Source organism: Lycorma delicatula, chromosome 8, assembly GCF_047948215.1.
Source record: "Lycorma delicatula isolate Av1 chromosome 8, ASM4794821v1, whole genome shotgun sequence".
NCBI lineage: Eukaryota > Metazoa > Arthropoda > Insecta > Hemiptera > Fulgoridae > Lycorma > Lycorma delicatula.
In genome coordinates this window covers 71,498,362-71,518,438 of record NC_134462.1, presented here as the reverse complement: position 1 = coordinate 71,518,438, position 20,077 = coordinate 71,498,362, and the positions used below count along the sequence as shown (strand labels likewise).

At 28.4% G+C, this 20,077-nt stretch overlaps 1 protein-coding gene across 2 annotated transcripts in view; it reads right to left on the bottom strand.

The window, feature by feature from the left end:
• The window catches only part of LOC142329597 (proton-coupled amino acid transporter-like protein acs), a 95,511-nt gene that overhangs the window by 54,663 nt on the left and 20,771 nt on the right, over positions 1 to 20,077 (bottom strand). The window contains exon 2 of one of the 2 annotated variants that reach the window (XM_075374309.1): positions 15,962 to 16,054. The exons of the other annotated variant lie outside the window; for it this stretch is intronic. Coding sequence (XP_075230424.1) covers positions 15,962 to 16,012 — 51 coding nt within the window. The 5' untranslated portion in view covers positions 16,013 to 16,054. The remainder of the gene's footprint in view (positions 1 to 15,961; positions 16,055 to 20,077) is intronic. 2 annotated transcript variants of the gene reach the window in all.

The following is a 20,077-nucleotide window of genomic DNA, read 5'->3' as shown; positions in this document are numbered from 1 at the left end:
CAATAAATTATCGATAATTCTGCTCCTTAATTACCCTAAAAATTTCAGTTCGACCTCATTTCACCGGTTTAGCTGAAATCGAGGGAATATTTCACTAGCCGTAACTCGAAAACGTAGTATTTTAGGAGATATATTTATATGAATCTTTCCAACATTTTTACGAGTAGAATAGGTTATAAAAATCCCGGGAGAACTTCGTGATACATTCTGTATATAAGTATTTAAGTTCGTTAAAGTTCAAATGAGATACCAGTTTTATTTTAATTTAAAATGATGACTGTTGCTAATTGAAACAGATACTTTAAAAAAAATTGTTAATAAGCATAGAAAAACCACTGGTTCATAAAAATACAAAATAAATCGGTAAAATAAGGAAAATTTATTATAAGAAAGTTAATGGGATATGTTTTTAGAAATATTTTACATGTTTCATTCGGATTTAAAGTTTTTTAGATGAAAAGATACAAAAAATAGTGCTTTTAGGTAGATTTCATAAGAAAGCTAGGAAGCTTTCTTATACCTGTTGTAATGGATACCATGATTCGACTTCCGGAAAATTTCGACATATCTTCGCGTTTCATATCCTCCAGACCCCAAAACCACTGTCAGCTCAAAAGTTTATATACATTTCATTTTCTTGTGGACATAATAAGTGCCCTTAGTTTCCGCCAATCACTTTCAAATTGTTTCTTAAGAATAACTAATCCCAAAATCTCGGTTGAGTTCGTTAACGGCCAAAATCGGATCATGGGAGGGCTTTTTCGGAAAAAAAACAAAATATCGCTATAACCATTTTATTATATTATGTAAAATAGAAATCGAATTTGTTTAAAGTTTTTACTACTCTTTGGATAAGGGCCTAAAACTTATGTAAGTAAAGTTTTTTGATATCACCAACCATTGACCCAGGGGGTAGAAAAAATGGGTTTTTGAAGACAAAAAAATCATAGCTCCCTTAATAGGCACAACATCGAATCGGTTTAAAGTGGTTGTTAGTCCTCTAAACATTACCTAACACCTTAGTCTGAAACAATTTTTGATATGACCAACCCTTGCGCCAAGGGATGACCAAAGTTTTGCAGGAATTGTAAGAAGATGGAGCTTGTAGTTTGCTAAATATGTGAAACTTTTTTTTTCACATACAACCATTGTCTTATTGAGTAAATTTGAAGTTTTTCTTAACTTTAAGGTGGAAATATTTTTTATCCCCTACTTAGCACCAGTGAAATTTACCTTCGCCTTCCGGCGTGCCGAAAGGGATTTTTTTTTATTTTAAAGATCAATTTTAGTTATTAAATAAAACTATACAACAAATAAAAGTGTGGAGTATAAAATAAAATTACGCTCAGTTATAAAACTAGTTTTCTATAAATGTGTGCAAAATAATCGTAAAAAATACATACAGTCGAAAAAAATATTGTTCAGCTAATAATCAGTCAACAATTACAATTAAAATCTAATTAAAAGCAACTGCATGAAGCACGTCACATGTAAACATAAAATTTATAAAAATAAACAATGAATAATCAAACAGTAAAGATGTTCTATTAATTTGATAATATGCATGTACAAACAATCAGTTTTGTTTCCGTATGGGTGTACTGTATAAATGTATTGTTAAAGAACAATTTTACTAGAATGAATTGTTAAATGTCCGGGTCATAAGGTAAAAAGAAAAAAAACGTTAGGATAGGTGGCAGAAGAAATAAAAGAAACGAAAAATAATAAAAAAGGAGAAAATAATATAAATAAAGATAGAAAGAGAAAAAAGAGCACAGTAAATAAATTTCATGTTGAGTTACCAGTTAATACCAGTTTCTGCTGACTGAATATCAGCTGCTGCAGAACCATTGCAATAAGTGTGGCCAACAACCTTTAAACTTTCTACCTCTCAAACACTCCCACTCTTTTTTTACCTCATTATAAAATTTTAATAAAATTTATTTTACCATTATAAAATATTCCGTAAATTAATCATTAAATATATATCGGACAATTAATAAGGGAAGGAAATATAATTAAAAACACGTATCAAAAGACTCTTTCAAAAATACTTTTAATTATTTAACACCAATTTACATTATTAAAAAGTTGCAATACAAAAAAAAAAAATCTGAATATAATTTCAGTAAAAGCTACAAACCATAAAATTAGATATTCAGATAACGGAATCGGTAGAAAAACTTGTACAATTGTTAACTATTTAAGAATCTTATTAACAATAAAGTTTTAATGAACGATTATTTAAAGCTGTGATTTTATAATCTGAATTTGATAAATTATTAATCGATATAGTGCTAAGAATAAGTATAAAATTATAAAAATATAATTTTATTGAAAATTATTATTTATTTTTATTTAATACGAAAATTTCGTTGTAGGATCTTCATTCTTTGGGTATTCTATAGAATTCCAAGTGTTGCCGGCCTCCGTGGAGCAAGTGGTAGCGCCTCGGCCTTTCACCCGGGGTTCTGGTTTCGAATCCCGGTCAGGCATGGCATTTATTACACACGCTACAAAACACTCATCTCATCCTCTGAGCAAAGAACTTTGGTTGACTGCGGACCCGGAGGTTAAAGAAAAAAAAAAGTGTATATATCTACGTACGAATGGCTAATATAAATATAGCTATGATATATATTTAGGTTCACCAAATGAAAATTTTTTATTAATAATAACTTACAGATAACCTAGCCGATAATGTTAAAAACCATAACGCGAGACTCAACGTAAAAATTAAACACAGGTGTATTGATCTATAAAATTTCCGTACGGAAAGGTAAGGTTTTTATTTTTATCTCTTATACCATCGTGAAATCAAAAATATTAATGTCTCAACAAAATTAGGTAGTCATTTTTACTAATTAAATTTATAGGATAAGATGATTTAATTAAAATAAAATTAGTATGAAATGACTGAAATAAACGTGCCATGAGAAGAGTACTTTATAAAAATTAAATGTAAATTAAGTATTGTATTTGAAAAAGTTGTAGGTGATCTGTCATGGGACATAAGTTACTAAAACCCAAAACTAATATAACAATTTCAAGAATAACAAGCAGCTTACAACAGGTGTATTAGTAAATACGAGGAACGAAGTGGTTTTCCCACTTTATTTAATTATATGAATATTCTGTAATATATTAACATACTAAGTTCACAAAAAATCAGAGATATTTAGTTTTATAAGATCTTCATTTTGTGTAGCACAGGTACTAGATTTATAATGAACATAATTAACAAAGAGAAAGCAATTCCGATTAATTTTATTTATATACATGCATCACATGATAAAAATGTGAAACATAAGTTTATAGCAAACTAATTTATTATCTTTTACAAATATTCGTATTGTTCTCGTACAAAGAACTATTGTCACTCCATTCAGAGAAACTTTTAAAATACACGATGAATTAAAATTTAGTCTATTCATTAATAAATATTTTTAATAAATAATTTAAATCACTCTTAACAACTATTTTTGAAAGAAATATTTTGTTAAATACTTTAAAACAATTTGGAATAGAAGAAAGCTTATTTACTCGTACAGCAATAAAAAAATAAATAATTTATATTTTATTATATAAACAGTAATAAAACATGACTAGGATACCACTTAAACATAAATAGGACACCACATGACTTCCTTGTACGCCTATTAATTACATATACACATTTTAAAAAAATTAAAAGAACATAAAATTTTATTTCATTAATAACGTTTGATATTTTTTCATATTTTTCTTTTTTTTATTGTTATTATTGGATTATTATTATTTATCGTAAAATTTTTTTACAATCAGAGGTAATAATTATTAATAAATCAATATTTTTAAGTTTAAAAAAAAAGAAAAGAAAAACGGAGATGAACTCTGATTCTTACCGATCGATGTGCCTTCCAAATAGTAAGATCCAAAAATTTCATTACTTAAAATTTTATTTAGCTATAATTCTGAAACTAATGAAAATAAGTATCACTTATGATATATCGTTGAAAAGCTCTCAATGAGGGCTTATTACTCCAGTCAAGAATTGCTTTTTCTTAACTGCAAATCCAAATTTCTTTTGATTTTGGGTTTTTTTTGGACACTTTTGGTTCAGTCGACTGCAATCAAAAGGAGAGGTGCACAGTAGATATTACAACAGTCCTAAATCCAAAATGTCAACACCCTACGGCTGATCGATTTTGAATTAGCGAAATACATATGTTTACGTACAGACGTTACGCCGAAACTAGTCAAAAATGGGATGGTCAAAATGGATATTTCCGTTGAAATCTAGAAATCGAAATTTTTCGCAATCACAATACTTCCTTTACTTCGTACAACAGTAAAACCAGGATATTGTATCTAGTCAATCTAAAAAAATGATTTAAAAATTTATATTTTTTTAATTTTTATTAAGATTTTTGAAAATATTTATGAAAACTCGTTTATAATTATTAATAATAGAAAATACTAAGAAAAAAACTATCAATGTTAAATGTACTATATATATATATTTTTTTTTTTTTTGACTGATGAATTAATAAATTTACCACAAAAGCTTACAAAAAGAAGCTTGTTCGTGAGAATATGAAAATGGAAATTTTTTAACGTTTAAAAATGACTAACCGGGATTTGAACTCAGGACCTTTGGAAAAACCGAGACGCTATCACTTTGTCTCGGAGATAAGAAAAAATTTATATTTAAAATTTTTATTTAAATAAACAATAAATATGTTAGAAAAAGAAACAAACATTATTATGAAGGGGGGGTGGTTAAAATTACACGTAATGATATAGATTAATTCATTTATATAGATTAATTAAATTTCTAAAAAAAAATTTTTTCTAATTAGAAAGATATTTTAAAATACAGGTGTCAAATTTTGAAAATTTTATAATTATAAAATAAATCAAACAAAAGACTTATTTTCAAGATTTAACAAGAGTTGTTTTTTAACATGTTGAATTTGCTTACATTTTTCACAATAAAACTAGTATATTTGTTAACAAGCTTCTGCACGAGTAGTTTTGTATTTTTACTTAATAAAGGAAAAAGAAATAAATATAAAGAGAGGAGGAAAGGGAAAATAAGAGGGGAGAATATAATAAATAAAGTACAAAAGAACAAAAAGAACTCTAATTTTAGTGACCTTACATTTACTTAATACACGAAGGACAAGCGGATTAAACAACAATAATAAAAGAAGACTGTACAGTTAGATCCTACGTATAAACAAATACATGTTGGATATATGAACAAATTAAAAAAAAAAAATCATTCGACATGGCACTCTATGTTGCATGAAAAAACTTATTTCTACTACATAATACATTCTTACAAAATAATTTTCCGAGTATTTTGTGTTAAACATAAAATGAATGATGTGGAACATTTCACTTTTTATGTATATAATATTATTAAAGTTCAAACTGACAGAAGTGAATTCTATAGTTTAAAAAAAGTAATTTTAAATACCATTTACTGCTATTATATATATATATATATATTACTTTCCCGTCAAGATATAGCGCTATAGCAGAGGTATATCTCTAAAAGGAAAAGTATTGTAATCGGTCTAATCTGGGCATATACGGTTTTCAACGGATCTTGACGTTTTGACACCTAAGGAACTCAAAAAACGAAATGGAAATTTTGCGGATGTTCAAATGCATATGTTCGGTGACGGCCTCTAAATAACCTTATATCTCCAGAACTACTGGACCGAATTTAACCAAACTTGGTCAGATTGCTTCCATATATAAGGCATTGATGCAATTAAATTTTCAACTTAAAAGGTGAAGGGCTGTAGAGCAAGGTCACCCTCAGTATCTCGAGATTTCGCCTAATTAACTTCATATTTTTCTTAGATAAATTTGTTAAGAATTAAAAAATTACCACATTTGAAAAAACAATTTTTTCAAAATTGCACCCTCCAAAAAAATGCTTTGTTGAAGTCGACTGCTCAGTTGTGACGTCACAGGTGAGCGGTAGAATAAAATAAATGAATAATATTTAAAGAGTAAAAAACTTAATTCGATCTGGCTGAGCCTTGAGCTCGATAGCTCGGTTGACTCGGTACCTGGAGCGTTAAGCCTCGCGGTTACACCAGTCTGCCGACCGCACAACCGAAATCTGTTCTATGTAAGTTATGAAATTACATTATTTTAGTTAGTGCCGACCGTCGCGCTAGTACCGCCACACTCAAACGAATTAAACACGGTATGCGAGCGCGCTTTAGTTAGAATCATTAAATTAAATAAAGGAAAAATATTATATTAAATGATAAATATTTTATGTTAATTTTTGTGTGTGTATGTTGGTGTAAACAGTGCATCAGGAACAACTGTGCTGTCGGCTTTTATGTATATAATCTTAAAAGGAATGGATTTAATAAGTTAATGATTTTAAAATATTTATTTGTAATGATTTATATATTATATAATAGCACAGAATTTAATGTATTAGTAAAAAAAAAGTTTATAATTATTATTTATTAATAATAAATCGTTAATATTAAGGAAAAACTACCAGTGTTAAATTTAGAACCGTATTGATAGTCGGATGTTACGTAACTGCCGAGCCTTGCCTTAGATCAGTAACAACCTTTAAATGGCGTATGTGTCTACAGTAACTCACAAAATTGCCAAGATGTATGCTATAACAAAAAATTAAGTGTGGGACGTGACCTCATAAAATATAATTATATTAATCCCTTTTAAGGAATTATTCAATTCCTTATAAAATTTCACATAATTTATTTGCGAATATTGCTGTTTTTCAATTACACTTCAAGATTATTTATGAGATTTTATCGCCTTATTTATTTTGTTCTATTATTTAATTAAATTAAGCATTTATTATATTTTTTTTTTAGAAAAAATTTTGATTCACCTGAATGTATAGCCGCTTCCCGAAATAGGTCTTTTAGAATTGTGATAATATTTTTGATAGCTTATTAATAAATTGCTGTAACAATCTATCATAAAAATAAACTGATATCGCTTTCAAATATTTATTATAGACTACATTGATTGGTAACACTGTTCTCTTTCATTATTTCTATCAATTCCATTTTAATTTTAATAATAATGCACTAAAGGTTTAACTACGTCTTTTATCGTACTTTATTTATTGAAAATTAGTTTCTAAAATAACTTATGATTTATTACAACAATCATAAGGTAAATTTAAAGAAAATCTTTTTAATGATTCGAAACTTCTTTTGAGTATTCAACATTATTACTAAGTCTTGTATGTTTGTATAATCATTTACGTAGAAAGTATTTTCCATCGATTTTATAATTTTTTTAACAAAATGTTATTTATTTAATTATTATCAAATCAACAGCAGGCTTTTGACCAATTATTATTACCTTATGATCGATGAATTTTGTAGCGTATGAAATATATCAAGCCTGAACAGGTATTCGACTCAGATACTTCCGGATAACAGGCAGAGATACTACTACTTTACCACGGAAATCAACAGTAGTAAGAATAAGACTGTTCACGCTATAGTAAGTGTCTCCGACTAATATTTATAACGTGGAAATTGATAATGTAAAGCGTTTGAAAAAAACTGATTTTTTTCTGTTACTTTCGTTAAAATGTCCTATCGATGAAAAATATTTCCTGATAAGTTAAAAAATTTAATCTAAACAAAAAAATATACAAATAACTGCTTTTATGAAAATTTAATTTTTTTTTTTAATTACTTTTTATTAATATTATCAAAAATTCCTTGAATTTTCAGTACAAGTGGAAGTTCAGCATTGATATTTTTAGTAATACAATTTACGAAATAAACATATATTTTAATAAACAGTATTTCAAAACAATTCACTCAGTTAACCTGACCATTTATCAGTTTTAACCTAACTCAAAAGGGCTGTTACCTGTTCAAATCATGGGGTTTATATACTCTACAAAAATTTATTTCAGATTTGAACTATTATTTCTTTTAAAGTAAAAATTTTAATAATAATGTAATAATAAAACTGTTTTAAATACATTAAAGAAAAAAGGAACGTGTTATTCGTACATTGTTTATCTTTAAGGTAATGGAATTTTCCATTATTACTAAAAAAAAGTCATTGACTCAATCTATTTATGAGAGCTGTGTGAACTGACATGAAAGTAAAGACATGTATGAAGTGAAGGTAACAAATGCTATTACTAGGTGACAGATCGTGATCAACACGTGATCTACCCAGGATAAAAAAACCGAGCAGGCTAGTTTTTTAAAGAGTAGATAGCAAAATAAATAGTTGACCTTGATGTTTCCAGTTAAATGTAACAAGCATATTACAGTAATACTTCTCTTACGTAGAATAAAATGCTCATGATTTTTTTTTCTAACCGACCTGTTTAGAATATAATTTAATGAAGAAAAAACGAAATTATGACCTTGAAGATAGCAACTGGTGCTATAAACTGTTCCATATTATTACTTTAAATATATATATATATATAATACTGAATAGTTTTTTCAAATCTTTTTTATTTATTACAAGTTATATTGAGACATGTTTAAAAAAATTGGATAAGGATGCGCAGATTATGACCTTCAGAATTATCTACTCTGACTCCAGTACAATATAAAGTTGCAAGCCAAGGTCAACGTTCCTTCAGTAGATTTTGTTTTTATCAGCCCCCCTCACCCTATAACAGATATAATAATGATTATATTTATTGAAGCAACAAATGAATGCACAAGCATACGAGTATATGTACAGACGATTTCACGAATCTTGCTGAATTTCTGTTTCAGTAGAATTTTGTAATTTCCAACCATATTATTTGTATTTTATTGTTATTTTTGTGTCCAATTCTCAATAGAGTTATGATGATTCGTTGTTTCCTGGGAAATGAGCATGAAGGATTTTCTTCAGAAATATTTCTTCATAGTTGATGGCATTTTGAAGGTTTGATCTGTTGCCATCTTTCATTCCAGCTATTGTTTTTTTTTTTTTGTAAAGTTGTTGAGTTTCTTTAAACGTCGGCAAAATGTTCAATTGTATAGAGAGTTCGTGATATTCAGCAACTTGTCTGCTTTTTCATTAATGCCTAAGTGGGATGATATTCAACTGAGTTTGATGTCTGCAGAAGGTCTTTTGGCTTTTTTTAGGTTTTACGTTTCGATTATTTATTTTTATTATAGCATTTTCCGTTAAATTATTCTCTACTGCTGTTACTGCACTATGGGTACCTGTGAAGATTATTATTTTTTCTATATCTGTATCGTTGATGTGTTTCAATGCTTGAGGAATGGCCAAATCTTTACTGTGGAAGATAGAAACATCATTTGGGAGTTTTTTAATAAAAATTTAGTTTAGTAAACTTTCAGTTATAAATAAATATTTAAAAATATAAAACAAAAAATATTTTTTAATACTTATTCAAATTTCGAATTTTTGAATTCAGCGCAAACTTAAAAACAGCTACCGAAAAAAATTGATAAAGAAATACTTTTTTAATTTTTTTTAATCTTGTGTAGTTTTTTAATTATAATTATATTTTTGTTAAATAAAAAATATGAGTACGTTTAAAAACTTCTTTGAGTAAGGCTTTCTGGTAATAAGATGTATTATTTTTGACTTTAAGTTTTTATTTGTTTATTAATATACTTGAATTTTCCTTGAAAATAATTTGAATACCAAAATAACATTTGGGTATATTTTATGATTCTACAATAATCCAACATTAAGCAATGATAACAACAAAGAACAAAGAAACATTTTCAAAACGTCTATGTAAACAATATAACTTTTCGTTTAAAAAATTTTAATTTAAGAATAAGTGCAAAATATTTATAGTTGAATCATCAGAGGAATTTTGTATATAACATTCACAATCACCATCATCAGGTGAATAACAAAGTTCCTCGTTTCTTAAAAACCGGTAAAAAAGGAAACATTTTTATACAATATAAGCGATTTATTTATAATAATAAAATAGATATATTTTTTAATTCAAGCAGGTACATTGTTAAAAGAAAATTATATCTAAACAAAAACCGTATAAAATTGACGGTCAGTTAATAACTGATCAAGGAAGCTTAAGTATAATAAATGTTAAACAAAAAGTAATACTCTTCAGTAGCCTACAGCGTTATGGTTATAAAGAAACCAATCAATTTTATTACTGTTATTATTTTAATAAACTTAATTACTTTGTTGTTACCGTTAAGGTCATATTAAATCATAAAATTCCGGTTATTAAAATCAATTTTAACGAGAAAAAGAATAATTAAAAATAATAATAATGACGGAGAAATATATTAAAAAAAAAAAAAAAACAATAAGAAAGGTATTAATGATGTCTATTAAGGATTATTAGATCACATAATCAAATGAATATTGCCCAGTACTGTGTATGAATCTAACTTTACTAATTTTTAACTTTTTACTGTTTCAATAAAAGACCGAAAGTTTTTTTATAGACCAAAAAAAATTTTTTTGTAAATCAGATGTTTCAAAATGGTAATAACCCACTGGTAAACTCGTCGTCGTAAATCAACTGATTTCGAAGAAGTTCTCAAGTTCAAATCCTAATAAAGATAGTTTATTTAAAGGTGTTTAAAGGTAGTTTACTTTTATTCGGATTTGATCGTGGATACTGGTGTTTTTTGGTGGCTGGGGTTTCAATTAAACACACCTCTCAGGAGTACTCGACCTGAGTTTGTTCAGGACTAAAGACTAAAAAATTTGCCGGTAGAGTTGCATTACACTGATAAGTCGCTAATGACTGTAATTGTTGATGAGATTATAAAAGTATTAAAAAAAAAATAATTTTCAATGTTTAAAGAAAGTAGAAATACAAAACGTAAATCTTTAAATCTAAATATTTTTAACGCAAATATCTCAAAATATTAGTGTAATAATAGATTTTTAAACAACATATAGGTTAAATCAGAATTTTTTAAATAATTTTACAACTGATTTAACAAATTATTAGGCAGGGTTTTTATTAATAATATGTAATAATTTCCTAATCGTTTTTTAATGATATAAAATTTTGGAAATAAATAAAATTAAACAATACTTTTGTTATAGCTGTATAAATGAAATGTTTGAAAGTGAAAACGGAATTAGAGCGTGTCATAACTTTTCTAAATCTATTAGTCAGATAGCAACAGGAACATTTTCACAATTCAAGGTAATATTTAAAAAACAAATAGATTATAAATAAAATCATATATTAATTTAATTGATAAATTACATTTTTATATTATCGATATACGAATAAAATGATTAAAAAATGATTATTTTCTTGTTTGAATTGAAGTTGTATAGATTTGATAAGAGACTAGAAACACGTTAACAATTTAATAGTAGGTTTTGCACAGTTTTAGGCCAATCATTTCTTAGACGATGTCGTTAGATGAGTTTCAAAAAACCAAAGAACATCAAATTTAATTAATAATATAAATAATTAAAAAGTTAATTACCCTCTCTCAGTTTAAAAAGCTATTAATGTTTTATTAGGATACATATTATTAAAATATAGTTATTTATTTTCTCCTAAACCAATAACATACGCCCAATTATACCTTCTTAATTACAAATGAGTTCTGAAGCACGAGGAAAAATGCCGAGCCTTACCGGGATTCCAACTCAGAACCTTGTACATACAATTATATAAATAAACTAAGCCAATAATCATATATATATATATATATATATATATATATATATATATATATATATATATATATATATATATATATATATATACCCTGTTTATTTGATTTGTCTATGTGATTTTGTTTATGTGTTTGTTATGTATTTGTTTTTTGTTTATAATTATTGTTATATACAATATATATATATATATATATATATATATATATATGTTATGTATATATATATATATATATATATATATATAAATGATTTGTATTGTGTAATGCGTAGATATGGAGTTTTAAAAACACAATTAATAAAAAGAATAATTTTCAACAGAAAGAGACAAGAGTGACTATATACAATGATATTCAAAATCAAAAGATTTCATTTCAATAAAAAAATGATAAGCTATATGTTTATATTTTTCATTAGAAAAATATGAAAAAAAATTCAAAAAATAACACATGTTACACATGTAAGTAGCACGTTCTTTCATCGCAGGGATTTGGCTAAATAATGAACATCATTATTCTCAGAGAAAGAAACTCTAGTACCAATTTTGCATCATGACAGTCATAAGAAACATCAGCACAACGTATAACAACAAATTAATGCATCCCTTTCTGTTATGTTAACAATGTTTTTGTTGTGTATGTAATCTTTACCCAATAGGGGAACAACAATTTTATTGATAAAAATTCTTATTTAAAAAAAAAAAATAAAAATTTTATTTAATATCCGTTTTTATTTTTTAGGTGAGCAGAAATATAATTTTTTAAATCTGTAAACTATATTATAAAAAAATATATGTATTTTTACTTATTGTTATTTCAGACATGTATTAAAAAAAATCTAAAATGATAAATTGAAAAATTGTTAAAATTCTTGTTGAGAATCAAAACGTGATAATTCGAGGATCAGAATGTCATATCTAGTTTAACTAAACCCTATAATTAATATAATTATAAATTGGTTGATTCGAATAATTCTTTGGAATTTACCCTAATATCTAGTACCAAGTTTACTGATGTAGAATAAATAGTTTAACCCACCGGGTTGGGCTAGCGGTGAACGCGTCTTCCCAAATCAGCTGATTTGGTAGTAGTCGAGAGTTCCAGCGTTCAATTCCTAGTAAAGTCAGTTATTTTTACACGGATTTGATTACTAGATCGTGTGGATACCGGTGTTTTTTGGTGGTTGGGTTTCAATTAACCACACATCTCAGGAATGGTCGAACTGAGACTGTACAAGACTTCACTTCATTTACATTCATACATATATGATCCTCATTCATCCTCTGAAGCATTATCTGAACGGAGGCTAAACAGGAAAAATAAAGAAAGAATAAATAGTGGAAAAAAAATTTAGTACATTTCAAAATTGTAACAGTGGGGAAAAAACAGAATGCTTTTTTACGAATTTTTTAATCCTACCCAAAAATAAAACAACGCTTAAAGTAGGAAAACAGTGTGAATATCGAGTTATTTGAAAGAGGGAAATGGTTTTAGAAAAGTATGTAACTTTAAAAAAAAAAGATGGTTTCTTTCAACTAACGAATAATTCTTGCAATAATGGACGCTAAAACGAATAGACAAATACAATTTTGCACGGTTTTCTCAGTTAATCTAATAAAACGTGTAAAAATTGTATACAGAACAAAGACAAAAGTCTGGCATCGAATAATACAAACATCTAATCTCCTACGTCCGTGTCTCTTCTGCAAAATAATGAAAATACCTTAAATGTGATAAACTAATAAAGATTTTAATTTTTTCAAGGTTAAAGAAATATATATTTTAATTTAAAATGTTTATTCTAATATTGTAAACATTCTTTATCTACTGTTATCTCTTTTATTATTTTATTATATTTCCGTCAAATAGTTATAATAATGAATTGAATTTTGATAAATAATTAACGAAGAAATAGAATAAGAATAATGAAAGCGTTATTAAAATTAAAATAAAAAAAAAAAACAGCTAAATATACTTGCTATAATTCATTTATTTTTAATAAGAAATTTATATAGCGTAAACCTTGCCTATGTATGGGATATATGTAGAGTCTCCATAAAGCTGGAAAACCTTAAATAACTTTTCATCCATTAAACAGGAAAAAATAAATTTAGAAAATGCTCTACCTCAAAAAATCTCTATTCGTTTGATCAATACTTGGGTTTGCTGTAAGCCACTTTTTAAATTAGCTGTAAAAAAAATTAATGACCGCAAATTTTGGTTATGGTTGTCGTAGCCTGATGTTTTTGTAAACTAAAACTTTTTGTTTTTTAATATTCTTTAATATAATATCACAACCAACTCTTTCCATTAAAAATGTTATAATTATACCTTTCGTGTGGATTTTGGGAGAGTATCGGTATTATACCGAAAAAATAAATCTTGAGGTAGAAAGATTGGTTAAATTTAATTTTTCTACGTTTTTTTTTTGGAGGAGGGAAAACCTTGTGGGGTCATATCCCGTAGTAGTGTGGAACTCTCCCTTGCGGGTCTACCCATTAAAACCACTCTCCCTCAACAACATGGGACGCCGGGCCCATCTTACTGTCCCAAGGGAGACTCAGAATAGTTATTTATCCCTGGACATCTTCCGCCAACTTGGTTCGGATGACATTAACCAGCATTATGTACACCGCGTACCACGATCCGTTCATTTCCTATTTTTATGGCGCTCTTTACTACCAATCTTGTGACTGACAGCTTCGCAGGCTGCGCATAATTGTGCTGCTTTGCTCTCAGACCTTTTGTGACCGGCCTTGTCACAGTTGAAACAAAGTTCCGAGCAGTCAGGGCCCTTGCATTTAGAGGCAAGATGGCCCGTATCTCAGCATTTACAACACTTGGCTTCTTCCTCCTCTCTGGTGACACTGCAACTGACAAACCCGATTTGGATCCTGCTCATAAAGTGGAGCTTACGAACAGCATCCACAGGCAGCGCCGCAGTCGTTTTCCGGGTATAGACAAAAGCCGGCCTGAGGGATATAACCGATATCGAGTTTTTGTCCCCAAGTGCATGCAAGAGGACTTCTTTCACACCTCAGAACGTGGCCTCGGCATCTAAGTCCTTCACGTAGAAGAGATCCTTATCGGCCTTCCCTCTGAAGATCATTTCAGTTCCCGCAACCTGTTTCTTTATCGTCTCGGCAGCATTGCCTGCGTTTTTGATGCGGATGTGTACTTCGTCGTTCCTGCCCTTCCTTATGGACGGATATCTTTCGCCTCTTTATCGGGAACCTCCTGCGTAACTGCCCTCAGGAGGTTGACGAAGGACTTCCCACTAAACTTGATAATAACAGTCTTAGAGGCGTCTTGCACGGAGGGCACTCTGGAGTTTTTTACGTATAAAAATTGTAAAGTTATTAAAACTTGCCGTATTTTGTTAGCATTCGGTTTAATTTTTGAACATTCATACAAAAGAGAGATACAGATCAAATTAAGAACCTCCTTTTATTGATGACGATTGAATAAAAAATGTTTTTTCTTTTTCTAACTTACTGTAAACTAACAATTACATGCTAATAGAAATATTAAACATTTTATAAGTCTTGTTTTATATTGATAAAATAATCTAGTTCTAGAAAAAAAACAAAATTTGACAATTTTCATAAAAAATATGATTGAAAAATTTTGAAGTTAAAATACATAAGTTCAAGGAGTAAATTATACGACGTGTGTGTGTGTGAGTGAGAGAGAGAGAGAGAGCGCGCGCATGTGTTTGGTAAAATGGAAAAACTATAATTAGAATAATTTTCTTGCCTTAACCTTAGGATTTTTTAAAGTTTTTAAAACAATTTTTTAATGTTAATAATAACGCTATGACGTCAATCCATACAAAAATGAAGCATTACAAAAACTTTCACTGTTAATAATAAAAATAAAAATTACAAAACTTAAGAGGAAAAAATAGTATATTAGTATAATTTACATGCTATTTTATAGGCTTAATAATTTTTAGACGTGATGTATAATAAAACAAAAAACAAAATTAATAATTTCTACAACACAAGATTATTACTCGTATTAGCCTTAATAATAATAATTATGACATGCAACAAACTTCCTCTTATTTCATTTAACCGAAGTTAAATTAGTTAATTCCAGGAAAATTGCAAACTAAAAATTACGTAAATAGCAAAATTGATATAAGAGTGATCCATATTAAAAAAAATTCTTTGTCAATGTGGGTTTGCCTTTAAAAATAAGATTTTTTGAAAAAAACTAATATTAGTAAAATAAAAACTATTAGTAAAGTCAAACAAAAACTTGAAACCATTAAATATATTGAATCAACAAACCAATAAATCAAACTTATATGTATATTACATTATGACCTTATCATCGGCGACAATCTCAAATAAATGTACTTCATCCCTGATCCACATTTTGATCAGCTTCTATGCATGTGGAAGTTATTTTATCTTCACCTACACATATACACAGCAAAAAGCTACACTAAGTACTAAACAACTACAAAAAGATTAATAAAACATCATTTATAGATTTTAAAAACTGCAGAATAATAAATTATACCGATTACAAGAAAAAACCTAAATGATATTTTAATAAATAAACGTGTAACACAAATATGTTTGTTTCACGTAAGTTTCCACTATTACAAATGACAAATTCTTAGCTTTTATAGAGACCAAATATAAAATTGTAAGTTTATTTTTAACTCATAAAAAGTATGAGAAATACGTAGTTATCTGAATTTATATTGTACTAATAAGAAATATTATTACATATATAATTTTTTTTAAATATTAAAATTTTTTTTACAAAATTATCAATCAAAAGCAATTATTAGTTCCCCCCAAAAATTGCAATTTTTGCATTAAACAATAAATAACGTTTTCTATTTTAATGATTAAAATATTAAACCTATATGTATAGGTTTATACATAACGAGGTTTATATATATATATATATATATATATATATATATAAACCTCGTTATATATATTAACGCCCCCGTCGCGGTTTCACCTGCGCTATATGGTCACTTGCGTTTCCCATCGTGGTCAGGAGTTATTTATCCAGTCATGGCTCCCTCTACGCTCGCCCTTCTCGTCTAGCCAGAGGATCTGCCCCTTGTACCTTGTCGTTGTGTGCATTAAACTCATGCTCGTGAGAATAATATTATTAATAAATAAAAATTACCAGTGTATTGTAATTTCTTCAGAGCAACAGTTTGGTCTGTACAGGACTCGAAACTTTGAGTGATTTAAGAATGTGGGTTTCAAAACAGTCGGCCTCCATCTTAAAAGTATTACTTATAACTGGTAATAAAGTACGGGTAAAAATGTATTTCGTCCGGTTCTTAGCGTTACTCGACAAACACCACTAGGAGGAGGCACGTGCAGTCGGTCGCGTCCACATACCGGGCGTTTCATAATGTTCTTCGGAGTTTCGAAAATTCATAAACAAAAAACTATTTCACTCCTAAGAATAAAACAAGTACTGTACGAAAGAATACTTCAAATAGTTTTTTTCACATATACTAGGCAGTTAGTAAACCATTTTCTCGCTAGGCGTCGACAGTAGAGAAAATGGCTGCTACGGGAAGCGAGAAGTCGTTTTGTGTGTTACAATTTCATTTGTCAAAGTCAGTAATTTCTGTGCAACGTGCGTTTCGGTTGAAATTTCATAAGGAGCTACCAAGTGACAATTCAATTCTTGCACGGTATAAACAATTCAGTGAAACTGGTTGCCTGTGCAAGCGGTAATCAACTGGTGGTCCATCAACTTCAGAAGTCAATGTCGAACGTGTGCGTGCAAGTTTCATTCGCAGCCCGTCCAAATCGACTGCGGCTGCAGGCACAGAATTAGGAATTCCGAAAACAACAGTGTGGAGAGTTCTCCGTAAACGTTTATTATGCAAACCGTACCATCTTCAATTAATCCAGCGTCTTTCTGATGGAGATAAAACACGTAGGATCGATTTTTGTTTACAGTTACAGGAAAAGATGTTGTTAGATGAAGGTTTTCTAAACAAGATAATTTTCAGCGATGAAGCTACTTTCGATATTAGCGGCAATGTAAACCGTCGTAACGTGCGAGTTTGGGGAGCTGAAAACCCACACGCTTATGTGGAACACATTCGGGATTCTCCGAAAGTAAACGTTTTTTGTGCGATCTCTCGTGAGGCCGTTCTTTTTTATGGAAACGACAGCAACCGGCATGATATACCTGGATATGTTACAATTATGGTTTATGCCACAGCTACTCAACGACTTCATTTTCCAGCAAAATGGTTGTTCTGCCCGTTTTCATAACGAGGTTCGACAGTACCTGAACACAACATTACCTCGGCGCTGGATAGGACGTGCGTCTGAAGAAGACCAACACATTATGCTGTGGCCACCAAGATCACCAGACCTCACGCCATGTGATTTCTTTCTCTGGAGTTACGTGAAAGACAAGGTGTTGCCCACCAATACCACCAATGCCGCACGATATCGCTGAGCTAAAGGATCGCATAATCAATGCAATCAACTCTATCGAAAATGACATGTTAGAACGTTTTTGGCAAGAGCTGGACTTTCGTGTTGATGTGTGCCGTGTCACCAGAGGAGCACATATTGAACATTTATAGATTTTAACAAAACCTGTTTGAGTATCTGCATCACCTCGTACAACTTTCATTTAGGTAAGTGAAATACTTTTTACAAATCTACTAAATTGCAGATTTTATTTTAATTAGTATTATTTAAAGACTTATTAACAGAAGATTATTTGATTTTTAAAAGAAAGTCTTTAAATTTTATTTTAAACAAGAAAGAAGTTTCTTAAAAAAGAAATCGGTCAGTTGTTTATTCAATACTGCAAGTAAGCGTAGGAAGGAATCTTTTTCAGTCTCTAAACCAAATTACGAATATTATGCTTTGTTACGAAAAATAGTTATTTAAACAGCTGTAAAAGCGGAAAATAATAATATTATATATATTTTTTTTTTTAGAAATAAATGACTATTTTTTTCCCTTCTGGCATATTTATCAACAAATACGTACTGAAATATTATATCTTTTAATTTACTAAATATAATTCATGATTCATATTTAGTAAATATTTATTTTAAATACTCATGAACTTAGCTCATACTTAATATTATATTCATAGTCGCTAAATATCTGGTAATTTTTATAGCTTTGAAATCCATTTTAACTTCTGAAGGAGTCCCACAATTATTAAACAATGATAATTCGGTTCTAGAATTTTATGTTTTTAATTATTCTTGTATTTGTTTTTACTTTTACAGAAATTACTTACATATTATAATTAAAATATCTCATTAAAAAACAAATCACCATTTTTAAGGATCATATTATCATAAACACTTTCATCATATTATAATGATTTTAGCTAAATATTTTTTATTGGTCGCTGTTTTTAGTATGGATCGGAATATTTACTAATGATACGCGGTGAATTCAATTTCAGAAAATTCCAATGAATTTTTAATATTATAAAAATATTTGTTGATATAGTTTCCGAATCAGGAATTTTTTTTAAACTAATATTTGGTGTTTTCAATATATACATATAAATATTCTTCTGCCGGTAACTAGAGGTCTACACTCAATTACAGCTATTTATTCCTTTCTGTTTTAAAATAAAAAATTAACTTTGATCCTGTCAAAAAATGCCTATCTGATCGAGATTGGAACCCATATGTATAAAATATGAAAGACGGTCTCTTGTTTATTTATTATGAGCTTATTCATTGGTGTATAATAAAACTTATAAATTATGTTGACTAATTGTCTAGAAGCATTGTAATTAAACCATCAATTATTTTAAAAATTATGTTTAAGTAATTAACTTGAAAAGTAATGACCTATAAATTCTACTGTGCTTTAAAAAAACGACATTGAAATGAAAAATTAATAAAAAGAAATAAAAAATTGACCGCAGATTATATTGTTTACCGTTCTAAAAAAGATAATATATAATAACGACTGCAATTAAAAAATAAATAAATATTATTGCAATATTATGCAAATATAAGTTTTACTCTTCCGTCGTAATAGTTAATTTTAAAATGACTATTATTATTTTTTGAGCTATTAAAGAATTTTTTTTAATACTTATATTTATATCGCATCAACAATTAAAGTCATAAGCAACTTATCAGGGTAATACCGTTAAATGTGTAATCTTGAACTAACTCAGGCCAACCATTCTTAACACGTGTGGTTAATTGAAACCCAACCACCACAGAACACCGGTATCTACGATCTAGTATTCAAATCCATTACCTAAAGTAATTTTAATTACTAATAAATTAATTAATACTTTATGTGTTATATTATCAATAGTGAGAGAAATTAAATAAAATTAGCGACCTACTTCTATGTGTAATTCATTGGAGTATGTAAAGGTTTACGTTCAGCACCAGAATTTAATGATATTCAAATGTAATTATTTTACGAAATAATGATCGCAGA